Below are 22,980 nucleotides of genomic sequence, written 5' to 3' on the forward strand. Positions count from 1 at the left end.
TTCATGTTCTGGACTAAAATATTTTGTCCAGATCTCAGTTTCTCAGTTTCTCAAATTGAGAAGCTTTCCACAATTTCTCAAATTGTGGAAAGCTAGGATAATCTCTACCCTGAGTCTATCATTTTGAAACATAAAAGCATAATTTCTCACTCATTTCTTTTCAAATTCATTTAGTCTGGCTATACACACATAAAAGACAACAAGCATAATAACAGCAGTGAATATTTATTTTTTATTTGCCATATACAAGACACTAGATTAAATACTTCCATTATCTCATGTAATCCCAATAGCGTTATGAATTTCTGTGTATTAATGTAATAATAATTTATCCATAATGTATTAACTATCCACATTTTTCAGACAAAGAGATACAACTTAGAGAGATGATGTGGCTTGCAAAGTGATATTCAGGTATCAGACATTAGAGCAGAGATTTGAGTCTAGTCATGGTTTCCCTCCCCATTTACATCTATGTCAATGAAAGCGGCTAGAACTGATGCTAACTCTCTTAGCCACTGCACTCATGAAAAGCTAGCTCTTGTCACTATCATTATCATTGTTATTAATCCCATTAAGATTTCAATGCTAGTCAGTGGTGATGACGAAACTTGAACCTTGGATGATCTGATGCCTCTCAACGTGGATACCAATAAACCCAAAGCCAACAATCTGGTACATCAGCCATTGATAGACATAAATCCTCAAACTATTCATGGATTTTATTCAAAGTTGTGTTTGTAAGTTAGTCATTTAGAACCCCAAACACATTTCCTCATGGAAATAATGTTTTACATAGGACCAGCCCATACAAATAAAGCTGAAATATTCTCCATGTATAATTAAAACAGGAGAACCCATGACCATTATAAATGCATAGTGCTGTGCTGTAGCCATACATTCTCTAGTCTTGGCTGTTTCTGAAAATTTGTCTGAAGGTAATGATTGCCCTATCAGCACTGAAACTCATTCATGTTGAGGTCTACATGAGAAAGGTCAAATGATTCTTTAGTGTAGTCATCTTTGTGAGCTCCCACCCTCATGCAAGGGCTTGATACCAGGGAGGCAGTAAATGTTTCCTGGCTGAATGAAAACATGCAGTGGGGAGGGGGTAGAGAACACAGGAACCCAAAGGTGATAAGGCAGAATAGTGGGAGAGGTTCACTGAGACCCTTACAAGTATAGCTGTAACTCCATCGTAACTCCTGTTTTTGATGGATTCAAGTAGAAAGCAAGGAGAATTGGTGCTAAGCCTGAAATCTGCAGTGGGGGTTCATAATTACCTTGAAGTCCTATGCACAGTTGGGATTCCAATGCAACTGTTTTAACTAAGAAATATGCATTCCCTCCACAAACCAAGTTAGCCTAAAAGAGAGTTCATTCAAGTTGAATGACCCTGAAGAAACTTGTTAGTAAACAGTTCACCCACAGGCTCTATATTCTCCCTTAGCTGTTATTAAGCTGAACAGTTTATCTTTAATTTAAAGAAGCATCCACCCAGTATACACAGGTGACTTACACTGGGAATTGCCAGAAGCCATGGAAACATTAACCACCTAGATAACATTAGGCCCACTAAATTGATGGTTACTATCATGTGCTTATGTTCGTCTCCAGGGGCTCAGAGAAATAGAGTTCATTTTAATTGCTACTCAAAAAATGTCCTTGGTGAAAATAATAACAGCATCTTGCTACCACTAGCCCACATTTAAATGACAGGCCCAGGCCTGACTGATGGCTGCCTCAGGGAATATTCCCTCTGCTCTTCCCAGGGGTCCCTAAAGTCTTTCAGTCTCTCATTGTTCATCTGGAACTAAACCTAAATACATCTCTTAAAACCAAATGTCTAAGAAAAATGTATGTACATACAAAACACTTTCACAAATGTTTATAGCTGTATTTATAATCACCAAAAAATGGAAACAAATTCAATCTCATTCAACTGTTGAATGGTTACCCAAACTGTGGTACATCCATGCAAGGGAATATTACTCAGCAATAAAAAGGAACAAACCGTTGTAACAGGTAACAACGTGGGTGAATCTCAAATGCATTATGCAGAGTGAAAGGAATCAGACCTAAAAGGCTACATACTAAATGATTGCATTTGAAGAACATTCTGGAAAAGGCAAAACTATAGGGACAGAAAATCCATCAGTGGTTGCCAGGGCCTGGAGCAAGAAGAGTCTGACAACGAAAGGGCACAAGGTAATTTTGGGTGGCAAAGGACTATTCTATATGTTGATCGTGGGAGTGGTCACATATGAATATGCATTTCTCAAAAATCCTAGACCTGTACGCTAAAAAGAGCAAATTTTAGTACACTTAAGTTATACCTCAAGAGACTGATTAAAAATAATAATAAGATAAATTTCTTTTTGTACAAAGAAGAAAAAATACAAATGGCTAAGCGAGATTATACTATACTTGGCAGGGCGCAGTGGCTCAAGCCTGTAATCCCAGCACTTTGGGAGGCCGAGGTGGGCGAATCACAACGTCAGGAGATCGAGACCATCCTGACTAACACGGTGAAACCCTGTCTCTACTAAAAATACAAAAAAATTAGCCAGGCGTGGTGGTAGGCGCCTGTAGTCCCAGCTACTCAGGAGGCTGAGGCAGGAGAATGATGCTAACCCAGGAGGCAGAGCTTGCAGTGAGCCGAGATCATGCCACTGCACTCCAGCCTGGGCAACAGAGCAAGACTCCGTCTCAAAAAAAAAAAAAGATAAATTTCTTTTTGTAAAAAGAAGAAAAAATGCAAATGGCTAAGTGAGATTATACTATTCTTAACCCCTAAAAGTATTCAGGTAGGTGTTTTTAGTTGAGAATGATTAAGTTGATAGCTAAGTGCGGGTTAGGATTGGGCAACATCTGCCCAGCAGGGCCAGCTGATTGTTGTTCTGAGAGACCATAGAGACCCTCGTGGGAACAGCATTTCTAACTTGATTTCTAGAATTTGTTGATGGCATAGTTTGGGATGGCAAAGGATGGATAGGGTAAAAGCCAGAATTGGTGACTATGGGCGTAAGTCCCTAGTGGTTCTCCTCCAGGGCAAAGGGCAGATGTCTGAATGACCTGTGGCCAGAAATATGAGGCGATGCACACGCAGTTTCCAAGTGCTCCACACACCATCATGCTGAATGCTCCTAAGAACTTTTCATGCCAGGAGCCACCATTCCTGTTGTGTAGGTGACTGAAATGAGGTGGAGGGGAGGTGACTTAGCCAGATCACAGTGAGGAAATGGACTGGAGGCTGGGCCACAGGATTCCTGACTTCACGCTTGTTTGCTTGTTTGTTTGTTGGTGCTGGTGGTGGTGGTGGTGGTGTTCAAATGACATCAAAGCTCTTCATCCTTGATGTGAGTCCATCATCAAAATTTTGAAAAAGACCAGATAGAAAAAGGTTTTCTCTCCCTGCAAACATAAACACAGGAGTGATTTATAAAAAAAAAAAAAAGACAAAACAAAGGTCAGAATTTTGTCCAGAATAGTCGGGCTATGGTGACATGAAACCAAGCAGCTGACTTACTAATACAATGGTGTATTTCAGAGGAGCATTTGGGTATGTTGACTACACAACTGAAAACACCTGGATATTTAGTTTTGAGATTAACTGTATGATATTGTCCATGTTGGTCAGGTATCCAGGAATGATTGATTGACACCCTCCCAAGTGAAGACACGGGGCAGTTGAGCACTCCCTGGGCAATTCAGCATCTCACAGAGTTCTGTTGTTATATCTGAAATCACTAGACTCTCCCACACAAAAGAATGGGCAATAAATCAAACCTTTCATACATCTTCCTGGTACTGAAAAGCCCACTGCTACACTGCGCAAGAAACATAGATTGTGGAATGTTTTTCGGTTGGCATAGGAACAGCCTTGGAAATGTTCAGACCAGAAGGGTCAGAATGTTAGGAAGTTTGCAGCAGGAAAAATTCCTGCTGTGACCACGATAAGTTAAATATCCTGACTAGACTCTCTCCTCTCTTTCTGGCACGTGGCCTAGCTGAAAGGGAGCCTCGTGTGGTTCTGTAATAGTCACACAAAACAAAATGGACCGCACCCTCCCAAGGCACCCTTGCCCGCAGACCTTTTGAGGCCCTGAAGTGCCTATATGGGAAACTGAGGCCCAGAAATATGGAGTGCAGGGTTAGTGAGCCTAGAGAGAACATGGAAGTGGGGATGGGACAAGTGCTATGTGTGCACCATGACATATCACACCGAGTTCCCCTTCTCAGGCCCTGTGTCCGAAAGAGAGCAAGGAGTTTAGAGCTTGCTGAATCCCACCTTGCTGCTACTCCCTGCACTCTGATGATGACAGTGACCCTGCCCTGGCACAAACCTCAAGTTTCCTTAGAACCCACTGGCAAGCAGCTCACCTCTTAAGGACGAGGTGAAGATTATTTCAAATGTCTCTCTTCTCTTTCTCCCTGGGGGTCTGGGAGGGGGTAGGTGGGAAGGTAGGGGAGAGATGGGATAGGGAGGGGCACCAGTGAGGCAGCACAACAGTGGATGAAAGAGAATAAGCAAAAGCCCTCAAGCCCCAGTGTCTTAGAGGACTCTAAACACAGTAATTATACATGTCCATGCCACCTGCAGCCAACCTTTCACAATCTCCTGAACCTCTCTTGGAGCAAACACAGCTTGTGAAAATCTGGATTTTCACAGAAGAGAAATTATGGACTTATATTCCACTAGCAACGATGATACTTTGAAAGTACTCATAAATACCTTCATTAAATGGTCAGCTTTTTTTCTACTACACTTTGAATATGACTTGATTTCTAAAAATGTGATTTTCCCATAGCTCTTTGAGACCACACCTATTGCGTAAAGTGAGTCATGCCTCCAATAAAGTCAAGGTTTCCAGAGATGATTCTCCATTTCTTCCACCATTTACCCTAATACTTGGGATTAATGCAGAAGCAGTGAACATGAGAGCTAGGCTGAGCAGAGCAAAGACCTCTGCCTCAAGCCACAGTGGAACCGTTTTGAGCATTATTCTTTGCAAGATTTACAGAGTGACAATAAAGCTTTCTCTGGGCCAGAGTTGTCCTGTGCTAGCATAGAAGGCAGCCTCCCAAGTTACATGGAAAAGGGGGAGAGAGGAAAGAGAAAGTGAGATGGATGAGCTTCCTGATGACTTTATTTTCCATGGTTCTGGGTTTTATGGGGCCAAAGGGAATGAAGTGCATAAGCTATGAGTGAAATGAAGCAATCCAATTGCCTTTCTGACCGTATGTTTTCAATCCTGTCTCTCAAGAAGCAGTCAGTTTAACCTTTGAGCATGCCTGTGCCCAATCTGAATGTTACACTAAGAATCACTTGACTTGGCCCAAAGCTATTTACCGCGTTAAAATCACAGTGAATTCTGTAGAAATGATCAGCCAGGAATGGGCTTAGAATCATGGAAACTGCTTCAAGCATAACAGCCACTCATTCAATCAACCAATGTTTATTGAGCACCTACTGGGTGACATTTTCTACATAAGGCAGCAAGGCATCTACTATGAATATATCCTGGATCTTGGCCTTAAAGAGTCTACAGTCAAGTCAGAAGACACATACATACCCACATGGCCCAGAGCTATGTTAGTAAGACTTCAAACGGGGGAATAAAGCAACATGAAGGTAAGGGCAGTCCCAGTGATGACCTGTAAGTGGGAGTTGCTCTGGTTAGGGGAGGATATCCCCAGAGGATGGTTCTTGATAGAGTGCTGATAATGAGCAGAAAGCGATGCGGTGCACTCGCCATCCTGATTCAGCCACTCCAATGACTCCAGAACCAGGAGTCCCTTCTTCAGGACATTTTTGCCTCTGAGGAATTCTCAACCCATAAAGCAATGGATTTTCTATCAGGAAGGCTGCCAATTTAATTTTTTCCATGAAAATATATACACTCACACACATGCATGCACTTGCCCTTCTCGGTCTTGTCAGATTGATGGCAATTATTTCTTTTGTTCTATCTTCCCAGGTCAGGGAGCCATTCAGATCTAAATTCCAAAGGTGAATAGAGAGCAAATGTACCTCATTTTTGTGATTTCAAGCACTCTTGGGAAAGATTTAGGGTAGTAAATGAATAACAATTAACAATATTTTCCCATCTGATTGGCAGATCATATGGTGTTTGCTCTTTAGAATTAATTTAGCTTTCTAGTAAGGTTATCTTGCACACTTTCCAGGGTCCCCTGATATAAATAGACTAAGCAGTAAGAAGGAAATCAAAACAAGTGTGCATTTGTCTGGAACACAGTGACAACTATTTGGAGTGGAGAAAGACAGTAAATACAAGAAAACAACAATTAGTAGAAAGCTTTAGGACCGAGCTAGTGCCTACAGTATCTTCATCAGATCAACCGGTTAGTCACAAAGGACTATGCTAGAAATTCAGCTCCAAGCCAAGCAGAAGCTATATGTTGCAGTGAAAAGATGGGGTTGTCTTTCCTAATTTATTTTAAAAATCAGTTGAAGTTTAGCAAATTTTTTTTTTGTAAAGAAATAAAAAAGAAATGTCCTTACTGTTAGTAAATAATGAAGAATGGATCCAGCACCAGTCACGTAGAGCAAGTACTTGTTAATGGCAAGCTGGGGGGAAAAATGAATATTTATCAGCCTGAATACCTTAGTTTTCTCCTTTTGGGGGCAGAGGTATGGAAAGAAATCCTGTGGCAATCTTTACCTTCATTTTATCTGTAAATCTGAATGAACAATATGCCCTTCATGATTCTACTAAACTAAAGAAGAGATGCGTGAACACAGCCCCTGTTTGCCCAGAACTCCCCCAGTCTTATAGCACTGGCAGTCCCAGGGGCAATCTCTCGATCCTGCGCAAACCAGGATGGTTGGTCACCCTGGGAGAGAATGAATTCCCAAATCCATTCCCACCAAAGACATTCTGAAATAGAAAGGGCTTTTTGTCTAGCTCAAAGCACCCCTCCTACCCACCCACTGACTCAGTGGTTCTGGCTCCTTCCTTAATACCTGGTGAGTGGACTGTGCTGGGAAGGTAAACAAAAGGAGAAATCCCTTCTTTTCCCTTCAGAAGTTCTCTGATTGGTGCCTCTTTCCCATGGCCAACTCAGGTACTGACAGCAGATGGAGTTATTGGTAAATGAGAATCTCATCCACCTACAAACAGTAAGCTGGACATTCCCAAGAAGCTATAAGATGTTTCTCCCTAAATCAGTGGTATCAGCACCACCCACTTGTTAGACATGCAAATCATCAGGCCTTACCTCAGACCTACTGCACCAGGAGCCCTGGGGTGGGAGCCCAGCAAGCTGTGTTTTAATAAATCCCCCAGGTGATTCTGAAGCATGCTCCAGTTTGAGAACTGCTACTCTAGAGACTGATTTTGAAAGATCAGCTATCATAGGTATGCCTGATGTGCCTATTACAGGTACAAAGAATACACTCAGAATTTAGTATGTGAGTTTAAAGAATTTTCATTGCAGTCCAAACAATGGCTAAACATAATTTTCTTGCCTGATTTATACTCCATGAAGTAGCTAGCCTGTTTCACCATTAGGTTACACTCAGGTCCAGATTGACTATGTTTTCTCATTCCCCAAATCTCCAAAAAAAAAAAAAAGCTTAGAGGACAACTACAACCTGGATGGGGGTAAGCAATAGAACAATCACCATTTTAATTGGAAAGGATCTCCAGCAAACATTCATCCATGGCACAACCATGCGCTGGGGTCAGAAATTGTCACCCCTGAGAATAAAAGCATCAGTAGATTCTGGAGAATGTTGTTAGATGTCACCTTCTCTCCTCCTCTCCTCCTTTCCACACCCTCACCCTCACCACACCTATCTTTTCCTCCCCCTGGAAAAAAGAAAAAAAAAAAAAGCAGAAATTGGATCCTAGAAAAGTGCAGGCGCCCCTCCAATGCTGGCCCTGTCAGGGAAGTGACACCTCTCCGTTAGGCCTGTTGGTCTCTGCCCTCCTGGACAAGCCCACTTCAAGTCTGCCCCGCAGCCTAGCTTCCTGGCCTTTAGAAATGGTGATGGATTCATTTAGAATCAGGGGCTACCGAGCTGGGAGCTCAGGTGCCGCCGAAATGGCAGGTGGTTGGCGCTGACTTGACAGCAATTAAATGTACAAATCTTTGATTAGGCTCCCGGGAATGGAGTCATTAGCAACCCTGAACGGACCAGCTTGCTTTCCACCGCCTCATTAACTGCTCCGCTAATGTTACTTTAGAAAGCCAAGGGGATGAGGGGAAAAAGAACACCTCTCCAACACAGAATGAGTGACAAAGCAGAAAGGGAGGGGAAGAGGCCGGGGTAAGCATTTCTAGCTGAACAAACAGCTCCCTGCTTTTTTCATGCTGTGGTCGCTGACATGAGTGTGCACATTTGCTGGACTGTGAAATAGCCCCATACCTGTCTGATTCATCTGCCAAGAAGGGCTTTTTTTCTTCTTTTTTCTAATCTGCCTTTTCAAAATCCTCGGTTGATTCACTCTTCCAGCCAAAGCCTCCGTTTTGGCTCAAAGTCCATATCTGTCAGATCTAGAGTGGGGCTACTGCACAGCTGTCTACACCTTTCCAAAGAGTGGTCAGTCTGGAGTCTGCATTCCACCCTTTGGGAGCCACAGAAGCTGTGTTAATACTCCATCTCTGTTGCGTGGTCCTGGCTCCCACTGTGATGTTCATCTCCCAGGGATGGCATCCCCAGTTGATGTCTACCTGGCAGGTTTCCTCCATATTATTGGACAGCTAAGGTCTGGCTAAGCACAGCCATGCATGTTGAAACGTCTTCCCAACAGGGAACTTTAAAACAAGAGGGAAATTTGTCTCACAACCTTAATGTAAAATCCTGTGTGATCATTTATTTGATTAAACTGAATTCATTGCACAATTTATTATTTTTATTTTTCTCAATCTGCCAGTCACTGGATTAATATTTATAAAGTATGTGCCACACATACTTATTGATCATCTGTTATAAACCTCATTAATTTGTTGTGGAAAAGCTATGGGTGAAGGACGGTCTCTATCTTTGAGTTTAGAACCTATTAGAAAGAAGCATCCTGTGCATCTTCCCTCATTTTTTTAATTTATTTATTCAACAAACATTTGTCATGAACCTGCTTAGTTTAAGCATTGTTCTTGTCAATAAAAATATGAAGGACAACATAGTATAATAATTATAATTGCATACTATCTGATAAGCATTTTATATGCATTAATTCATTTAATTATCACAGCAACTCTGAAAGGTACTATTTTTATCTCCATTTTAAAGATAAGGGAACTGAAGCACAGAGAGGTTAAGTAACTTGCCCATGGTCACACTATTGGTAAATAGCAGAGCTGAGATTTGAGCCTAGGCAGTCTGGGTGCTTAACAACTATGCTATGCTCCTTTGAGGTGCCTTTAGCTTAACGGGGAAGACAAACATTAAAACCAACCATTTCAATACAACGTGATTAGCACATCTGGGTAAAGTATATAAAAAATATATGGTAGGGAGAAAAGGGAATTATTAGGTGTCCATGGAAAAAAATTCATAGTTGAAATGATACTTGATCTGGGGTTTGAATCAAGAAGAAAACAAAGCCATAGCCTTCAAGAAGTTTTAATCTAATAAAATAGTTCACCAAATGTCCTTGCCACTGTTATAACATAAGTTTCGAAACAAAGATATCAAATAAATGGAAAATTCTGAAAAGGAAAATATCACATCCAAGTTTGAGGGTGTTGGCAGGGAAGACTTTAATTAAGGAGGTGATATCTAAGGAAGCCTGTAGGGGCTGGTCGAAGTCAAGGATGGAGCCTTGGTAAAAGCAGAGAATATGGGAGAAGAGAAAAGAAAAGGATTGGAGGAGGGAGAACAGAGAGAACAAAGATAAAGGTGTTTTCAAGAAGGTGAGCATAAGGACATATGTTGGAAGAATGGTCTGAGCTGAAATATGAAGGACATTGAATGAGAGATTTTATCTAATTCTAGAAATGTATTGACAGTTTTAGGAGCAGGAGAGTGAAATAAAAATGACTTAGGAATACCAAGGAAAGCAATAGAGAAATACAATCAAATAAATATAATGAAAAAGTACATTTTCAAGCTAAGAAATATAAGGGGCTATTGTTACTCAGAATAACAACCTACTACAAAGAGTTTTTACGAAGCTCAAATACAGTAACAGGAGGCATTTCTTTGCAAACCATAATGTGCCACACAAATGCCATTATTACTTTCAACAATATATTTATGTGACCTTTATAACTCAATTGTCTTTTGTACAAAGTTAGGAGGCTCCACAAGTTATCTGCATGTCTCCAAGGGCCATTAAAATGGGACAGGCCATCTCAAAGAAGCTTTTTATTTTGCAGTTGACAATAACGAGAGGCCTTTCTAAACTATGTACCAGAGGAATCAGAATGTGCATTCTCAGAGCTCCTTGGCCTCCTGAGGAGGAGGCACTTCTAGAGTGGTGGGAGTTCTTCCTCTATTGCCACTACTGACGGGGTGGGTCCCTAACGAGGGAGAGGAAGTAATTATTGCTCTTGTGCCACCACCAGCAACAACGACCAAAAAAGATGGTTCTGCTGATTAAATTAAGGTAGCACGACAAACTTATTTACTATATTTTTAACTTTTTCATCCAACCAATTGACTTCTATTAGGCCACTGCCTGTTTCTTTTAAAAATAAACTCTTGGTCTTTCGTTCTACTCTTATTTTGTTCCACCTGTATGTTCCAGATGCTTGTTAAGTGACTTCCAGGTCTTCCATCATTTCTTTCTTTCTTTCTTCTTTTTTTTTTTTTTTTGAGATGGAGTCTTGCTCTGTTGCCCAGGCTGGAGTTCAGTGGTGCAACGTCAGCTCACTGCAACCTCCACCTCCCGTGTTCAAGCAATTCTCCTGCCTCTGCCTCCTGAGTAGCTGGGAATACAGGCACCCGCCACCACGCCCAGCTAATTTTTGTACTTTTAGTAGAGACAGGGTTTCACCATATTGCCCAGATTGGCCTCAAACTCCTGACCTCAGGTGATCCGCCCACCTCAGCCTCCCAAAGTGCTGGGATTATAGGTGTGAGCCACTGCACCCAGCTCCTTCTGTCACTTCTATCTAGAGTTCACTGCCCTGCCCTCAGCATTTCTGCACAAGGATCCCTCTTCCCTTGCTAACGCTACATGAAGTCCATGCTAGCCCCCAGGTCACAGGGAAATACCTGACTGCTATGGGAGCTCATCCAGTGAAGTTAGGAACTTCCAAAACTTTAAGCTGATTGATAACCGCAGGACAAGGAGAAAGAGACTTTTTTTTTTAGTGGCAGAATTTTCCTGTCACTGAGGCTGCAGTGCAGTGGTACAGTCATAGCTCCCTGCAGCCTTAAATTCCTGGGCCCAGGTGATCCTCCCACCTCAGCCTCCTGAGTAGCTGGGACCACAGGTGCAGCCCCCATGCCCAGCTAATTTAAAAAAAAAAAAGTTGTGTAGAGACAGGTTCTCCCTATGTTGCCTAGGCTGGTCTCAAACTCCTGGCTTCTAGTGATCCTCCCTCCTGGACCTCCCAGAGCACTGGGATTACGGGTGTGAGACACTGTACCAGTCTAGAAAGAAACTTTTAAAGTTAAATATATTGTTTTTCATGATTATGAATTGGAGCAAAAATAAAAATGGGGTCTCATCCATGAAATAATGATAAGACAGACATAATTTCTTTTGAGATAATTTCTTGTCCTTGAGCCTTTTGGGGATAAACAAGAAGACAGAAGGACTCTCATTAGCTTTCCTGAGCCTATTTTCTTGGCTGTTCCTTGAAAATACCATTTCACCAGCATCCCCAATTGCCTTTGCATTCCTGGACTTTCTCTGTGCCTAAGTGGCAAAGCTCCAAGCCTCAGTGAATACTACAATCTGCATTTCTCTTCTTATACTCAACTCATTAAATGAGGAAGGAGAAATATTGCCCAGCATTGCAGATGGGTGCTGCCATCAATTTGTGGTCTTCCATCTTTCTCTTGTCCTTCCAAAGTGCCTTTGAGTAGAAACTCCAAATCTTCATAACTCTCCAGAGAGGTCTTAATAATCTACTGTATCCCTCACTTATAGCACATGGCCTCCACTTCCACATATTTTAAAAACTTGAGACTGTTATGTGCAAACTTCAAGTTGGTGCACACCTACAAAAGCTTTCATCCACCCGTTTTTTGCCCAGAACCTAACAAAAGATGGAAAAGATGGTGGGTTTTGCCTGTTTGTTTTCTCCTATTTTATTCTAGACCAGTCTGTTTCCTTGTGAAGCTCTTGGTATTATATCCACCTGTCTCTTTCTGAACTTCTTTTTCTTTTGGCTCTAAAACCTCTTCCTCTCCGTAAGTTCTTTCCTATTAGATAGAAACTTTCTTCAATCTCTCCCACTAGAACAAAAAACATTAAGCATACTCTAGCTCTGTTTTTCCATTCCTTCCTCTGGCTACCTCCCTCTCTCTCTCTCTTTTCTCAACACAATAGCTGAAATAAAGAAAGGGTCAATGCTGTCTGTCTCTGCTCCCTCACCTCACATTCCTTCCTCCCCACTCTCACCTCCTTTTCCTACATTTGCAAAATCAGTTGGCCCCTCTCTGTCCTACCTTGGTGGGCCTACACATGTCATTTAAGATGGTGGATCTCTTCTGTCTCCTAACTCTCTATTCTCTTAGTTTCTGTCACACCTCACTCTATTATTTCTCCTTCATCCTCTCTGATCAGTCCTTCTTGGCTTTATTAGCTAATTTTCTTCTTATACTCCTTAAATGGTATTGTTTCCCAGTGTTTCATTTTTGATCTCTCTTTTCTCACCCCATGTTTTTTCCCTGGGCAATCTCATTCACTCTCATGGTCCCATAATCATCAATGTGCCGGCAACACCCAAGTCTGTGTTTCTAGCTGGGATCTTCTTCCAAGTTTCAGTGTAATATATACAGAGGTCCACCTGGCTACCTACAGATTCCTCAAACTCAGTTTTTGTTTTGTTTTGTTTTTGAGACAGGGTCTCACTCTGTCACCCAGGCTGGAGTGCAGTGGTGGGATCTTGGCTCACTGCAACCTCAGCCTCCCAGGTTTAAGCGATTCTCCTGCCTCAGCCTCCCCAGTAGTTGAGACTACAGGTGCGTGCCAACACACCCAGCTACTTTTTGTATTTTTTGGTAGATATGGGGTGTCACCATGTTGGCCAGGCTGGTCTCGAACTCCCGACCTTAGGTGATCCACTTACCTCAGCCTCCCAAAGTGCTGGGATTATAGGCATGAGCCACCTACCCTGACAAACTCAGTGTTACTGATTAATCTTTACCTGTGTCTTTCCTGTATATGCTTCTTTGACTTGTCTCCTATATCAGTAGATGAGTCACTGTTCATCTAGTCACCTAGCTTAGAAACCCTGGGGATGTCCTCAGTTCTTTCTTCTCCATTACCAACTCCTATCACATTTACCACCTAAAGTTCTCAAATATACCCCTTCCTTTTAATCCCCGTGGCTGCTTCCCTGGGTTAGGCAGTCCATTATTACTTCTCACCTGGACTACTGTAATATTGCTCACTGGACTTCTGGCCTCCAGTCTGATCCTCCCTCTCCAAATCCATTCACTGCACTGACCCCTGAAGGAAACAAACTATCTGAATTTTAAATCTGGTCATTCCCATGTTTAGAACCCTTTAAAAATCCCCATTGGCCGATAGAATAAAAAATCAATGTGTCTTTGGCTTCATTGCTCACCGTTTGCCTTCCACTGCATTTCTGGTAACAGTGAACCAGTGATGGTTGTCATCATCACTGCCATCATCATCATCATCATGAGTAAATACTCAACGAGTGTTTACTATGTACCAGGCACTATGATCATCTCTTCATAGACGTTGTATCACATGGTCCTCACAATGCCCCATCTGGTAAGTACTGTCATGATTTTCATTTGTACACAAGGAAACTGAGTCAGAAAGAGGATAAGTAAATTGCCAAAACAGCTAAAAAGGACCTGCGTGTTTTTCTACCTCTTCAGCTTTACATCCAACTATTCACCTCCTGTGGCCCGATTTTTGAGCACTTATCCTCCCTTTGGCCTTCCGGCTTCCATACTCTTGCTTGTGCCACTTTGCCTGTCTTTCCCACCTTTGCAATTCCTACCGATGTGTCAAAGGCAGCTCAGACAGCACTTCTTATCTGCAGCCTTATCTCCCCTCCTACCCTTGGCCAGCAGTGACCTTCCAGTGGTTCTTCTCTACATAAACCATTTGGAAAGTAATTAAACAGCAAACTAATTCTATAATGTCATAAAGCATTCTTTTTCATGGTCCGATCTCAAAACCAATTGTTTGCTGTTCAGGTTTGTGTAGAGTTGTGACTTCTCTCTCCAGGGAGAGTGTAAGTACTTTGCATGGTTTACACTTTTCTCCTGCAGTGCTCAATTAACAGGAAACTGGTGTTTTTTTCTTCTCTTTAAGACCTTGACTCTTCCCAACCTTCCCATCACGATGATCTTTTTAAAATTCCAGGCTCAAAGAAGAGACTTCTTTTAATATCTCCTCTCACCCTATCACCAAATCCATGGATCCTTTTCCCATGACCTCTGATGGATCTGTTTCTCTATCTGCAGCTTTCCAGTCCTAGGCCTGGCCTGCAGAGCCCACTGTTAGATCCAGTGCCACACAGAGAGGATCAAACAGGAGCATCCAGATCAACTTCTATGTTCTCCATTTCTCCAAAAGCAGCTATGCTAGTGCTGTGGCCACTGGTTAAGCAAATCTCAAACGTTCATGTTCCTTATGTACTTTTAGCAGCTCTATAAGGGGAAGAGCTGACAGACAACACACTTACAGAATGCCCACAACGTTGAGAAAATCAGGAAAACCCCTTGAACACTATAATAGGTAAAGAACAGCTGCCTTTACTAAACCCTACTGCAAATTTTGAGCTGGAATCAAATTGCATGGAATAACTAATGCACCCCTGCAAGGTGTGATGAAACCAGCTTACTTGTGGTTTAATTTTCCATTCAATATCCTGCTCTGTTTTATGAGCCATATAACTTTGCGATGCAATTATGGCTAACGTACAGACTCAGGCAGGAGGCAGGAACCTGTGAGCTGGTTACAAAAGACTGTGGCATGGATGGATCACCGATGTGGGAAAGTCAGGGGGCATGGACTCAGGTGGCAGAAGTAGCTGGAGAAAGGTTTTGGATGAAGACTTTGGTGACAGAAACTGTAGCATGCAAAAATAAATGCTATAATATGAATAAATGAGTCCTGGCTGATATTTAAAAGTAACCAATAGAAGGGGTAATTTTCTCACCAAAACTTCATATTGTCTCTTCATGGTAACAGGACCATAGATATCACAGGTCACCCTATTACCTCCTTTACAGGTGATCTCTTTTCGTAGTGTCACCCTGGCAGGAAAGATTTGACAGAAGCCATATAGTTAAATAATAATTTTACTGAGTACTCTTCAGGGGCTAGGTGCTATCTGAAGTGCTTTATAATATTAACTCACTTAAGCCTCTTGACAACCCCATGATACAGCTATTATTATCTTCCCCATAAAAATGAAGAAACTGAAGCTGAGAGGATTTAAGTCTCTAGCTAAAGGCCACACGGTAACAAAATAGCAGTGGCTGGATTTGGACTCTGACAGCCAGACACCAAACCCCATAGCATCCTCCTCTGGTGTCTGACCATGTCTTTGTATAGTGCCTTCTAGGTTCCAAGCACTGTCGTAAGTGGGTTTTTGCTTTTTTATGTATGTATGTATGTATGTATGTATGTATGTATGTATGTATGTATTTATTTTGGGATGGAGTTTCGCTCTTTTTGCCCAGGCTGGAGTGCAATGGCTTGATCTCAGCTCACTGCAACCTCCACCTCCCGGGTTCAAGTGATTCTCCTGCCTCAGCCTCCCGAGTAGGTGGGATTATAGGCACCTGCCACCACATTCGGCTAATTTTGTATTTTTAGTAGAGACAGGATTTTGCCATGTTGGCCAGGCTGGTCTCGAACTCCTGACCTCAGGTAACCCGCCTGCCTTGGCCTCCCAAAGTGCTGGGATTACAGGCGTGAGCCACTGTGCCCGGCCATGTAAGTGTTTTATATATACTAACTAAATCCTCACTACCACTCTATGGAATAAGAACTATTATGGTCTTCATAGCTTGGATGAGGAAACTGTGGCACAGGGAGATTATGAGACTTACCCAAGGGCACCTTCCTCGTGAGAAGCAGGGACTGGATGGAAAGGCAGGTGCTCTGGTCCCGAGGCCATGCTCTCAAGCACTGGTTGTAGGACCCACTCACTGGGAAGGAGAGGCATAAGAAGGGCCACCTCACTGAGCTGCCCAGAGATAGTGGGTGTAAGGCATTAGCACTGAGTGTGGAATGGGGGTGTCCCACCCAGCACATGTCCCCAGACCCATCTGAAGGCTTCCACATCCCCTTGGTTCTCTCTCTCCCTCATTTCTGGTGCAAGGCATCCAGGCCCTCTCCTGTGGCCACAGTCCTTCTCAGAGCAGACCAGGTGGCCGCACTCTGGCTCTCTGGAGCCAGGTTTTTTGGCCCCCATGCCTCATGCAAGCTGAGCTATTATCGCATGGCTACAAGACGTGGTTTTGCTAGAAAGGGACTCAGCGGGGCTGAAGTCCTTGTGTGTTCTAATCCCTTCCACGGCACTTTGTCTGCAGGGGCGGAGCAATCAGCCTGGCTTGTTCTCGTGCCTGTCCAGATGCCTTTCACATTGTCTGTTTGTTAACCTGCATTTTTGGCTTTGCACCTCAGACTCTGTTTACTTGTCTGCCTGCTTGTTCTCAGTTAATAAATTGGAATTGATTTGGCGACTTCACAAACAAGTGAGTCTCAATCTTGTTTAAAAATAGGGATGGGAGGGTGAAGTGTAGGATAGATCAAAGGGTTGGGGCTGGGTCGGGGGACTGTATAGCTCCTGATTCTGAAGATTTCCCAGTGAAGCTTACATAAAAGAGAGAGTTGTGGGGAGGGTGAGCAACATTTGGGCTGAAAGCTCAAAGTCCTGTTCCCCTGTTCTTGGGACAAACATTGCAGAATTTCCAAATGACAACTCTAAATGGTTTGCATTTGATATGAGAAACAAGAATGGCTGGCATAGCTCTGTCAACAGGCAAAAGATGGGGAACGTGAAGCTTTCAGATTCTGCCATGCAATATAAATGTAGCCAGGGAAAGAGTGGAGGAAGTCAAGTTCAGGGTATAAAGCATAGCCTCTGGAGCTTGGTTGCCTGGGTTCCTGCCCCAGCACTGTGACTAACTAGACATGCAGCCGTGAGCAAGAAAAGAATATCTCTGTGCTCAGCATCCTCCAAAATAGGAGAGTGGAAATTATGCCCTCCCCATGGGGAGATGGTGAGAATCACTTAGTTATCATTTGGAAAGCACAAAGCATAATGTCTGCTGCGTAGTAAACTCTCAATAAGGATTACTGGTCATTGTTCCCAGTGAATAACATAATGGGAACCTGAGCTAGGACAGGTGGTTGCAGAAAGGAATTGCTGCAAGGCTGTGAAGAGAATATAAGCTGAGCTTGCTTGTTCTTTGCCTCTGCCGATGCTGTTCATATTGCCAGTTTGTTAACCTGCCTTTACCTGTTAACCTGTAAAAATAGGCTATGATTCTAGGAGGGCTGTAATACTATTCTTAACCTTTTGTGGACATTTAAATGTTTTCATACTAAGACGTCTTTAAAATGCCAGGAGTTTGTAATGGATTGTTTTTGTTTGAAATATATTATTCTCTTTCTAGAAACTTTAAAAAAAAAAAACTTCATGTAATAACGTTAATAAACTAGAAATAGAAAGGGGAAAGTAAGATCCAGAGGAAAGAGCGAACAGCTAACACTGCCTTACGAAAACACTTTAGAGCCAGACAAACCTGGGCCCACATCCCAGCTGTACCATCCAGAGGTTTGGTGTCTTTGGGGAACGTACTAATTCTCCTGTTATTTGTTTGTTCTGCTCATAAAGCAGACTGATGGTCTCTGCTGCTGGGATTGCAGTGAGCTCTAAATGATATGCCATAGGTCATCTCCCAGCCCTCAACAGGGGCCCTCACACAGTGGGCCCTCAACCAACGTGACATCTTTCTTTCCTGCAATAGTGGAGTATAAGAGGTAGGGAGGAAATGGGGTGTGGAGGCGGAGGGGAAGAAAACTCCAAGGCAGACAACATGAGTTTTGCAACCTTGATGAGAAATTGGTTTTGTACACTTTGTTGGAATGGACTCAAAGCAAAACTGTGCAGCAGATGTAAATAGAGTGGAAGCGTAAGGAGGTGTAAGTAGAATTTTTTCCTTTTCCTTCCTGGCCGATGGCCCCTCCCACAGGGTCCTCAGAGCAGAGAGTGTGACTCATTTGTGTATACAATAAACAAATAGAATGACCTGAAATATAATGACTTCTAAGAAAATTTGCATTTTCACTATGCATAAAAGCCATAAACAAAAGAACAAAATACCACTAGATGCATTTCAGCAGGCACTGTAGAGGGGAGATTTTATTTTTATTTCTTTGAGGGAAAGCTGGCAGAGCAAAGGAAGGGCCTTGCTTGTCCTTGAGCCGTCGGCTGGGTGAATGAAGGGGGAAATGTGAAGCTTGAATTCAGTGCTACTCACTTTTAGGTGCTGACTCTGGTGGACAGTGGGGGATCCTGAATGGTCACAGCCCAGCAAGAAGTGGAGTAGGAGCTTCAGCCAAATGGAATGAGGCAGGATGCCTGCACAGGTCTTGAGGCACCAGTGTGGACAGGGAGGAAGAGGGAAAAGGTCTCAACGTGCCAGGTAACACAGAAGCTTCAACCAACATCATCTCACTGAGTCCTCACAACAGCAACACGAAGAAGACAAGGCTCTGTGAGGCCACGCAATGCACCCAACATCACACAGCTCACAACTGGCAGAGCCAGGATCTGAACCCAAATAGCCTGATGTCAAACAGCCCCCCAAGACTGCATACCAGGCAACTAAGAGGAGAACCAGGAGTGTCCCTGTGTCCCCACAACGACCAATTTGACCCAACCAAGCTACAGTAATTGGCATATGTGTCCCATGTGGGCATCTCATGAATGCAGCCCATGTGCTGGCCTGTGCTCCACCTGCCCCCTGCATCCGGAAAGGGGAGAGGGCTGGGTCCCCAGGGCTGTCATCCACTATCATTTTGCCATCCTTCATTCCATTTCAAACAATTGGCCTTCGCTGCCTCCACAGACTGGTCTCCCTGGGAGGCCATGTTCTGGCTGACCGTAGCCTGGCCTTTCCAGCTGTCTGCAGGAAGGCCTGCATTTCACACCCTTCCTCCCCATTCTCTCTTCCTCCCACCTCACCTGCTGCGCCTGCTGGTCCATTTTCTACTCCCTCCCCAGAGCTTGGTTTTGCTCTCTAGGTAGATACACAGATGGCTGCCTCTTCCAGGCACTAGTGGGCCACTGCTCCTGGGTTACTGTGGATGACTTTGATGATAAGGATGAAGGTGCACACAGTCTAAGCAACCCAACCAAGACCTTGGAAAATGTGCCAATGACCAACTCTTTCTTTTTGGAACTCTTGGTGGGGCTTTGGGATAAATATTCCACCATCTTTTGTCATGGGACATCCTGACTCTGGTGGACAGTGGGGTAGGAGCTTCAGCCAAATGGAATGAGGCAGGATTCCTGCACAGGTCTTGAGGCACCAGTGAGGACAGAGAGGAAGAGGGAAAAGGTCTCAATGTGCCAGGTAACACAGAAGCTTCAACCAACATCATCTCACTGAGTCCTCACAACAGCAACATGAGGAAGACAAGGCTCTGTGAGGCCATGCAATGCACCCAACATCACACAGCTCACAACTGGCAGAGCCAGGATCTGAACCCAATCATAATCTGAATCAAAAAATGAGACAGGAAAGAGTGACTTCTCCATCTTAGAGCTCTGGGGCATGAAGTGGGAAAGCCTGAGAGGAGAAAGGAAAAGGCATTGAGGGGAGGGGAAGGGCCAAGCCACTTGGAGACAGGTTAGGAAACAGAAATACCACCTAAGTTGTTTCTCCCCAAGGGAAGTGGCAGCAGCAACAGCAGCAGTTTGGGAGCCTCCAGCCTCACCAGAAGACATTGGCCTCTGGGACCACACCTGAGTTTTGCTAATAGGGTGACTCCTGGTGGGACCCTAGATAGTTTCAGGATGGAGGCTGGCCAGGCCAGTAAGACCAATCATGTGATTAGAGACTCGGGGCTTCAAGCCATTTGGTATTCACCCAGCCTCCCAGGAGAGGCACTGGAGATTGAGTTCAGACATGTGGTCAATGATTCAATCATCCATACACAGTGAAACCCCAATAAAAACTCTGGACCCTAAGGCTTGGGTCCCCTTCCTTGGTGGTGAATACATCAGCGTGCCAGCAGGGTGACACATTCTGATTGTATGGAGACTGGGCACAGAAGCACTGCATTTGAGACCATCCCAGGCCTTGCCCTAGTATCTTCTTTTGGGTGCTCCTGATTTGCGTCCTTTATAATTAAACTGTAATTTTAAGTATAATACTTTCCTGAGTTCTACAAGTTATTCTATCAAACTATTGAGCCTGAGGGGGTTGTAGGAACCCCTGAATTTGTAGCCAGTTGGTCAGAAGTATGGAAGCCCGAGGAGCCCTAGAATTTGTGGCTGAGATACTAGTGCTGAGGACTGAATTGATTACTAAACAATCAAATTCATTTGGTGTCTTTAAGATGGAGAAAATTTCACATAGTTCAGATACTGCCTAATTATTTTGTTGTTAAGAAAAGTGAATTGGCTTGGCCCTTTGCAATTTGATCGGTTGCTTGGCAATCAACTTGCCAATAGTCTTTGCCTCCTCATTTTTCTTTCCGATTTTAACTGTGGCATTGGAATAAAAGGATAGTCTATCCATCTGCTGCCTTAGATTTTGAAGCTTAATTTAAAAAGTCAATCCTTAGGCTATTTTTTAAATTCCCAGACTAAAGGAATCTAACTATTATTTCACAGCCCTTTTATTTCTTTCCTTTCACCCACGTCCCTCAATCTCCTCAGTATCCTTTTCATCTCTTTAAAAGATATGAAAACAAAACTAAATGTAATAAAGATTTAGGCAACACTAAGAATACAAGAAATTCTATTGGCTCATATTAATCATGTTCTAACTCAACTTAATTGTGCATATTTTGCTTGTACATATTCAGCAGTGCTTGTGTTCCACTATGACCCCTAGATCTTTGTATGTCACGCTTGCTTGGATTTCCACCTCCTTTCTCCCAATCTCTCCCTTTCCCCAATATCTCTATATCTTTGTATAATTTGTTTTACCCCTAAAGGTGATGTGTGCACCAAAATCTCAGAAATCACCAGTAAAGAACTTATTCATGTAACCAAATATCACATGTTCCCCAAAAAAATCTATTGAAATAAAAAATAATTTTTTAAAAAATAATAAAATAAAATTACATTAATTAACTATTTTATTTTACTTTATTTTATTTTATTTTTTGAGAAGGAGTCTCAAAACTTGTTGCCAAGGCTGGAGTGCAGTGGTGCAATCTCAGCTCACTGCAGCCTCCACCTCCTGGGTTCAAGTGATTCTCCTGCCTCAGCCTCCCAAGTAGCTGGGACCATAGGCGTGTGCCACCACACCCAGCTAATTTTTGTATTTTTAGTATTGATGGGATTTTACCATGTTGGCCAGGCTGGTCTTGAACTCCTGACCTCAAGTGATCCACCTGCCTCAGCCTCCCAAAGTGCTGGGATTACTGGCGTGAGCCACCACGCCCAGCCTTAATTTATTATTGGTTTCAGCAACATTATATTTTATCCTATGCATAGTTTATTAGGCCACATCAAATTTTCTCCATATTTTAAGTACCTAGTGACAATATCGCAATTTATGACATTTGCCTGTGATTAGAACTATTGCTTTTCCCTTTAATGGAAGTGTTTTTCACTCTTGACTGCTTGTAGTACAACATGGTCAGAACACACCCGCAGCCCTTTCTAAGGGACACTGTCCCACTCAGGGCCACTGCTGAAATGGCAGTTCTTGATGGGCCCCTATTACATCTGTCCTCATCTGATTGGTCTGGAAGTAGACACCTGCCTCAGGGATGCCTGTCCAGGCTTACTGGGAGATCTACTGTAAAGAGCTGAGCTCTAACAGGAATTCACTGGACCAATCATATTCTCACTCACAGGACTTTGAATTGAAAAATACACAGAGACTCAAGCTGCTATCAGGAGCTGAGGTTGAAAGAGTGCACGAGTAGCCTTGAGTTAGCTGAAGTGTAGAGTAAGCCAAAATTGTGAGAAAGTGGAAACTACGATTGAGCAGAAGATTAAGTGTAGAGAAGTTGTGTTAAGTCACGGTGGTGAGAGGAGAAGCTAAAGCACATACATCGAGAATAACCAGAGCGAGGGTTGGCCAAGCCACTTCAATGACAGAGCATGGGATTCACCGCCCCCCCAAGTGCCAAGGTCCCTAGAGCCTCACTGCCTCCAGCTCTAGTCTCTGTGTGGACTAACTACACAGCAGTTTCTTATGAGAGAACTTCCTTCTTCATTACCCCTTGCTTCTTGCAATAACCCAGCCCTTATTATGTGACCTGGTTATCATGGGTCATGGTTCCTTGTAAGTCTATGAGCCCACACCTACTGCTCCCACCTGTGCCTGGGTAGTGGAGAAACTGAGAGGCAGCACTGCCAAGGGGCCATGCCACTAACTTGTAGCTGTTGTTCCACCATGGGGCTCAGCTCACTTGCCCCACAATGCTTGTTTCAACATGGACTGGCTGCTTAGTCAAAAACTCCCTCTCCCAGGACTGGCTCTCCAACAAGAATGGCTAAAGGATCCAAGGTAAAAAGAAACAAACAAAAATACGTAAAGGTCATATGCCTTGCACTCCTTTGTCTACCTGGAAAGAGACAATTGTTCTGGCTGTATCAGCTTACCGGCCTCCAGGAAACTTTTTGGTTATGCATGAAGTCCGC

The 22,980-nt window shown here is 43.3% G+C and overlaps 1 protein-coding gene across 2 annotated transcripts in view; it reads right to left on the reverse strand.

Moving 5' to 3' along the window:
- Positions 1-209: 209 nt before the first annotated feature.
- The window catches only part of LOC134759884 (uncharacterized), a 109,778-nt gene continuing 87,007 nt past the window's right edge, over positions 210-22,980 (reverse strand). Inside the window, exons 3-6 of one of the 2 annotated variants that reach the window (XM_063714893.1) lie at positions 18,629-18,739; positions 16,190-16,326; positions 15,292-15,388; positions 210-3,414 (exon numbers count right to left, since the gene is read on the reverse strand). In XM_063714893.1, the coding sequence (XP_063570963.1) occupies positions 3,349-3,414; positions 15,292-15,388; positions 16,190-16,326; positions 18,629-18,739 (411 nt within the window). In that variant the 3' untranslated portion in view covers positions 210-3,348. Of the gene's footprint in view, positions 3,415-3,789; positions 3,837-15,291; positions 15,389-16,189; positions 16,327-18,628; positions 18,740-22,980 lie in introns of those variants that run through there. The other variant, XR_010136750.1, reaches the window with a different exon arrangement.

Source organism: Pongo abelii, chromosome 14 (assembly GCF_028885655.2).
Source record: "Pongo abelii isolate AG06213 chromosome 14, NHGRI_mPonAbe1-v2.0_pri, whole genome shotgun sequence".
NCBI classification, from domain to species: domain Eukaryota; kingdom Metazoa; phylum Chordata; class Mammalia; order Primates; family Hominidae; genus Pongo; species Pongo abelii.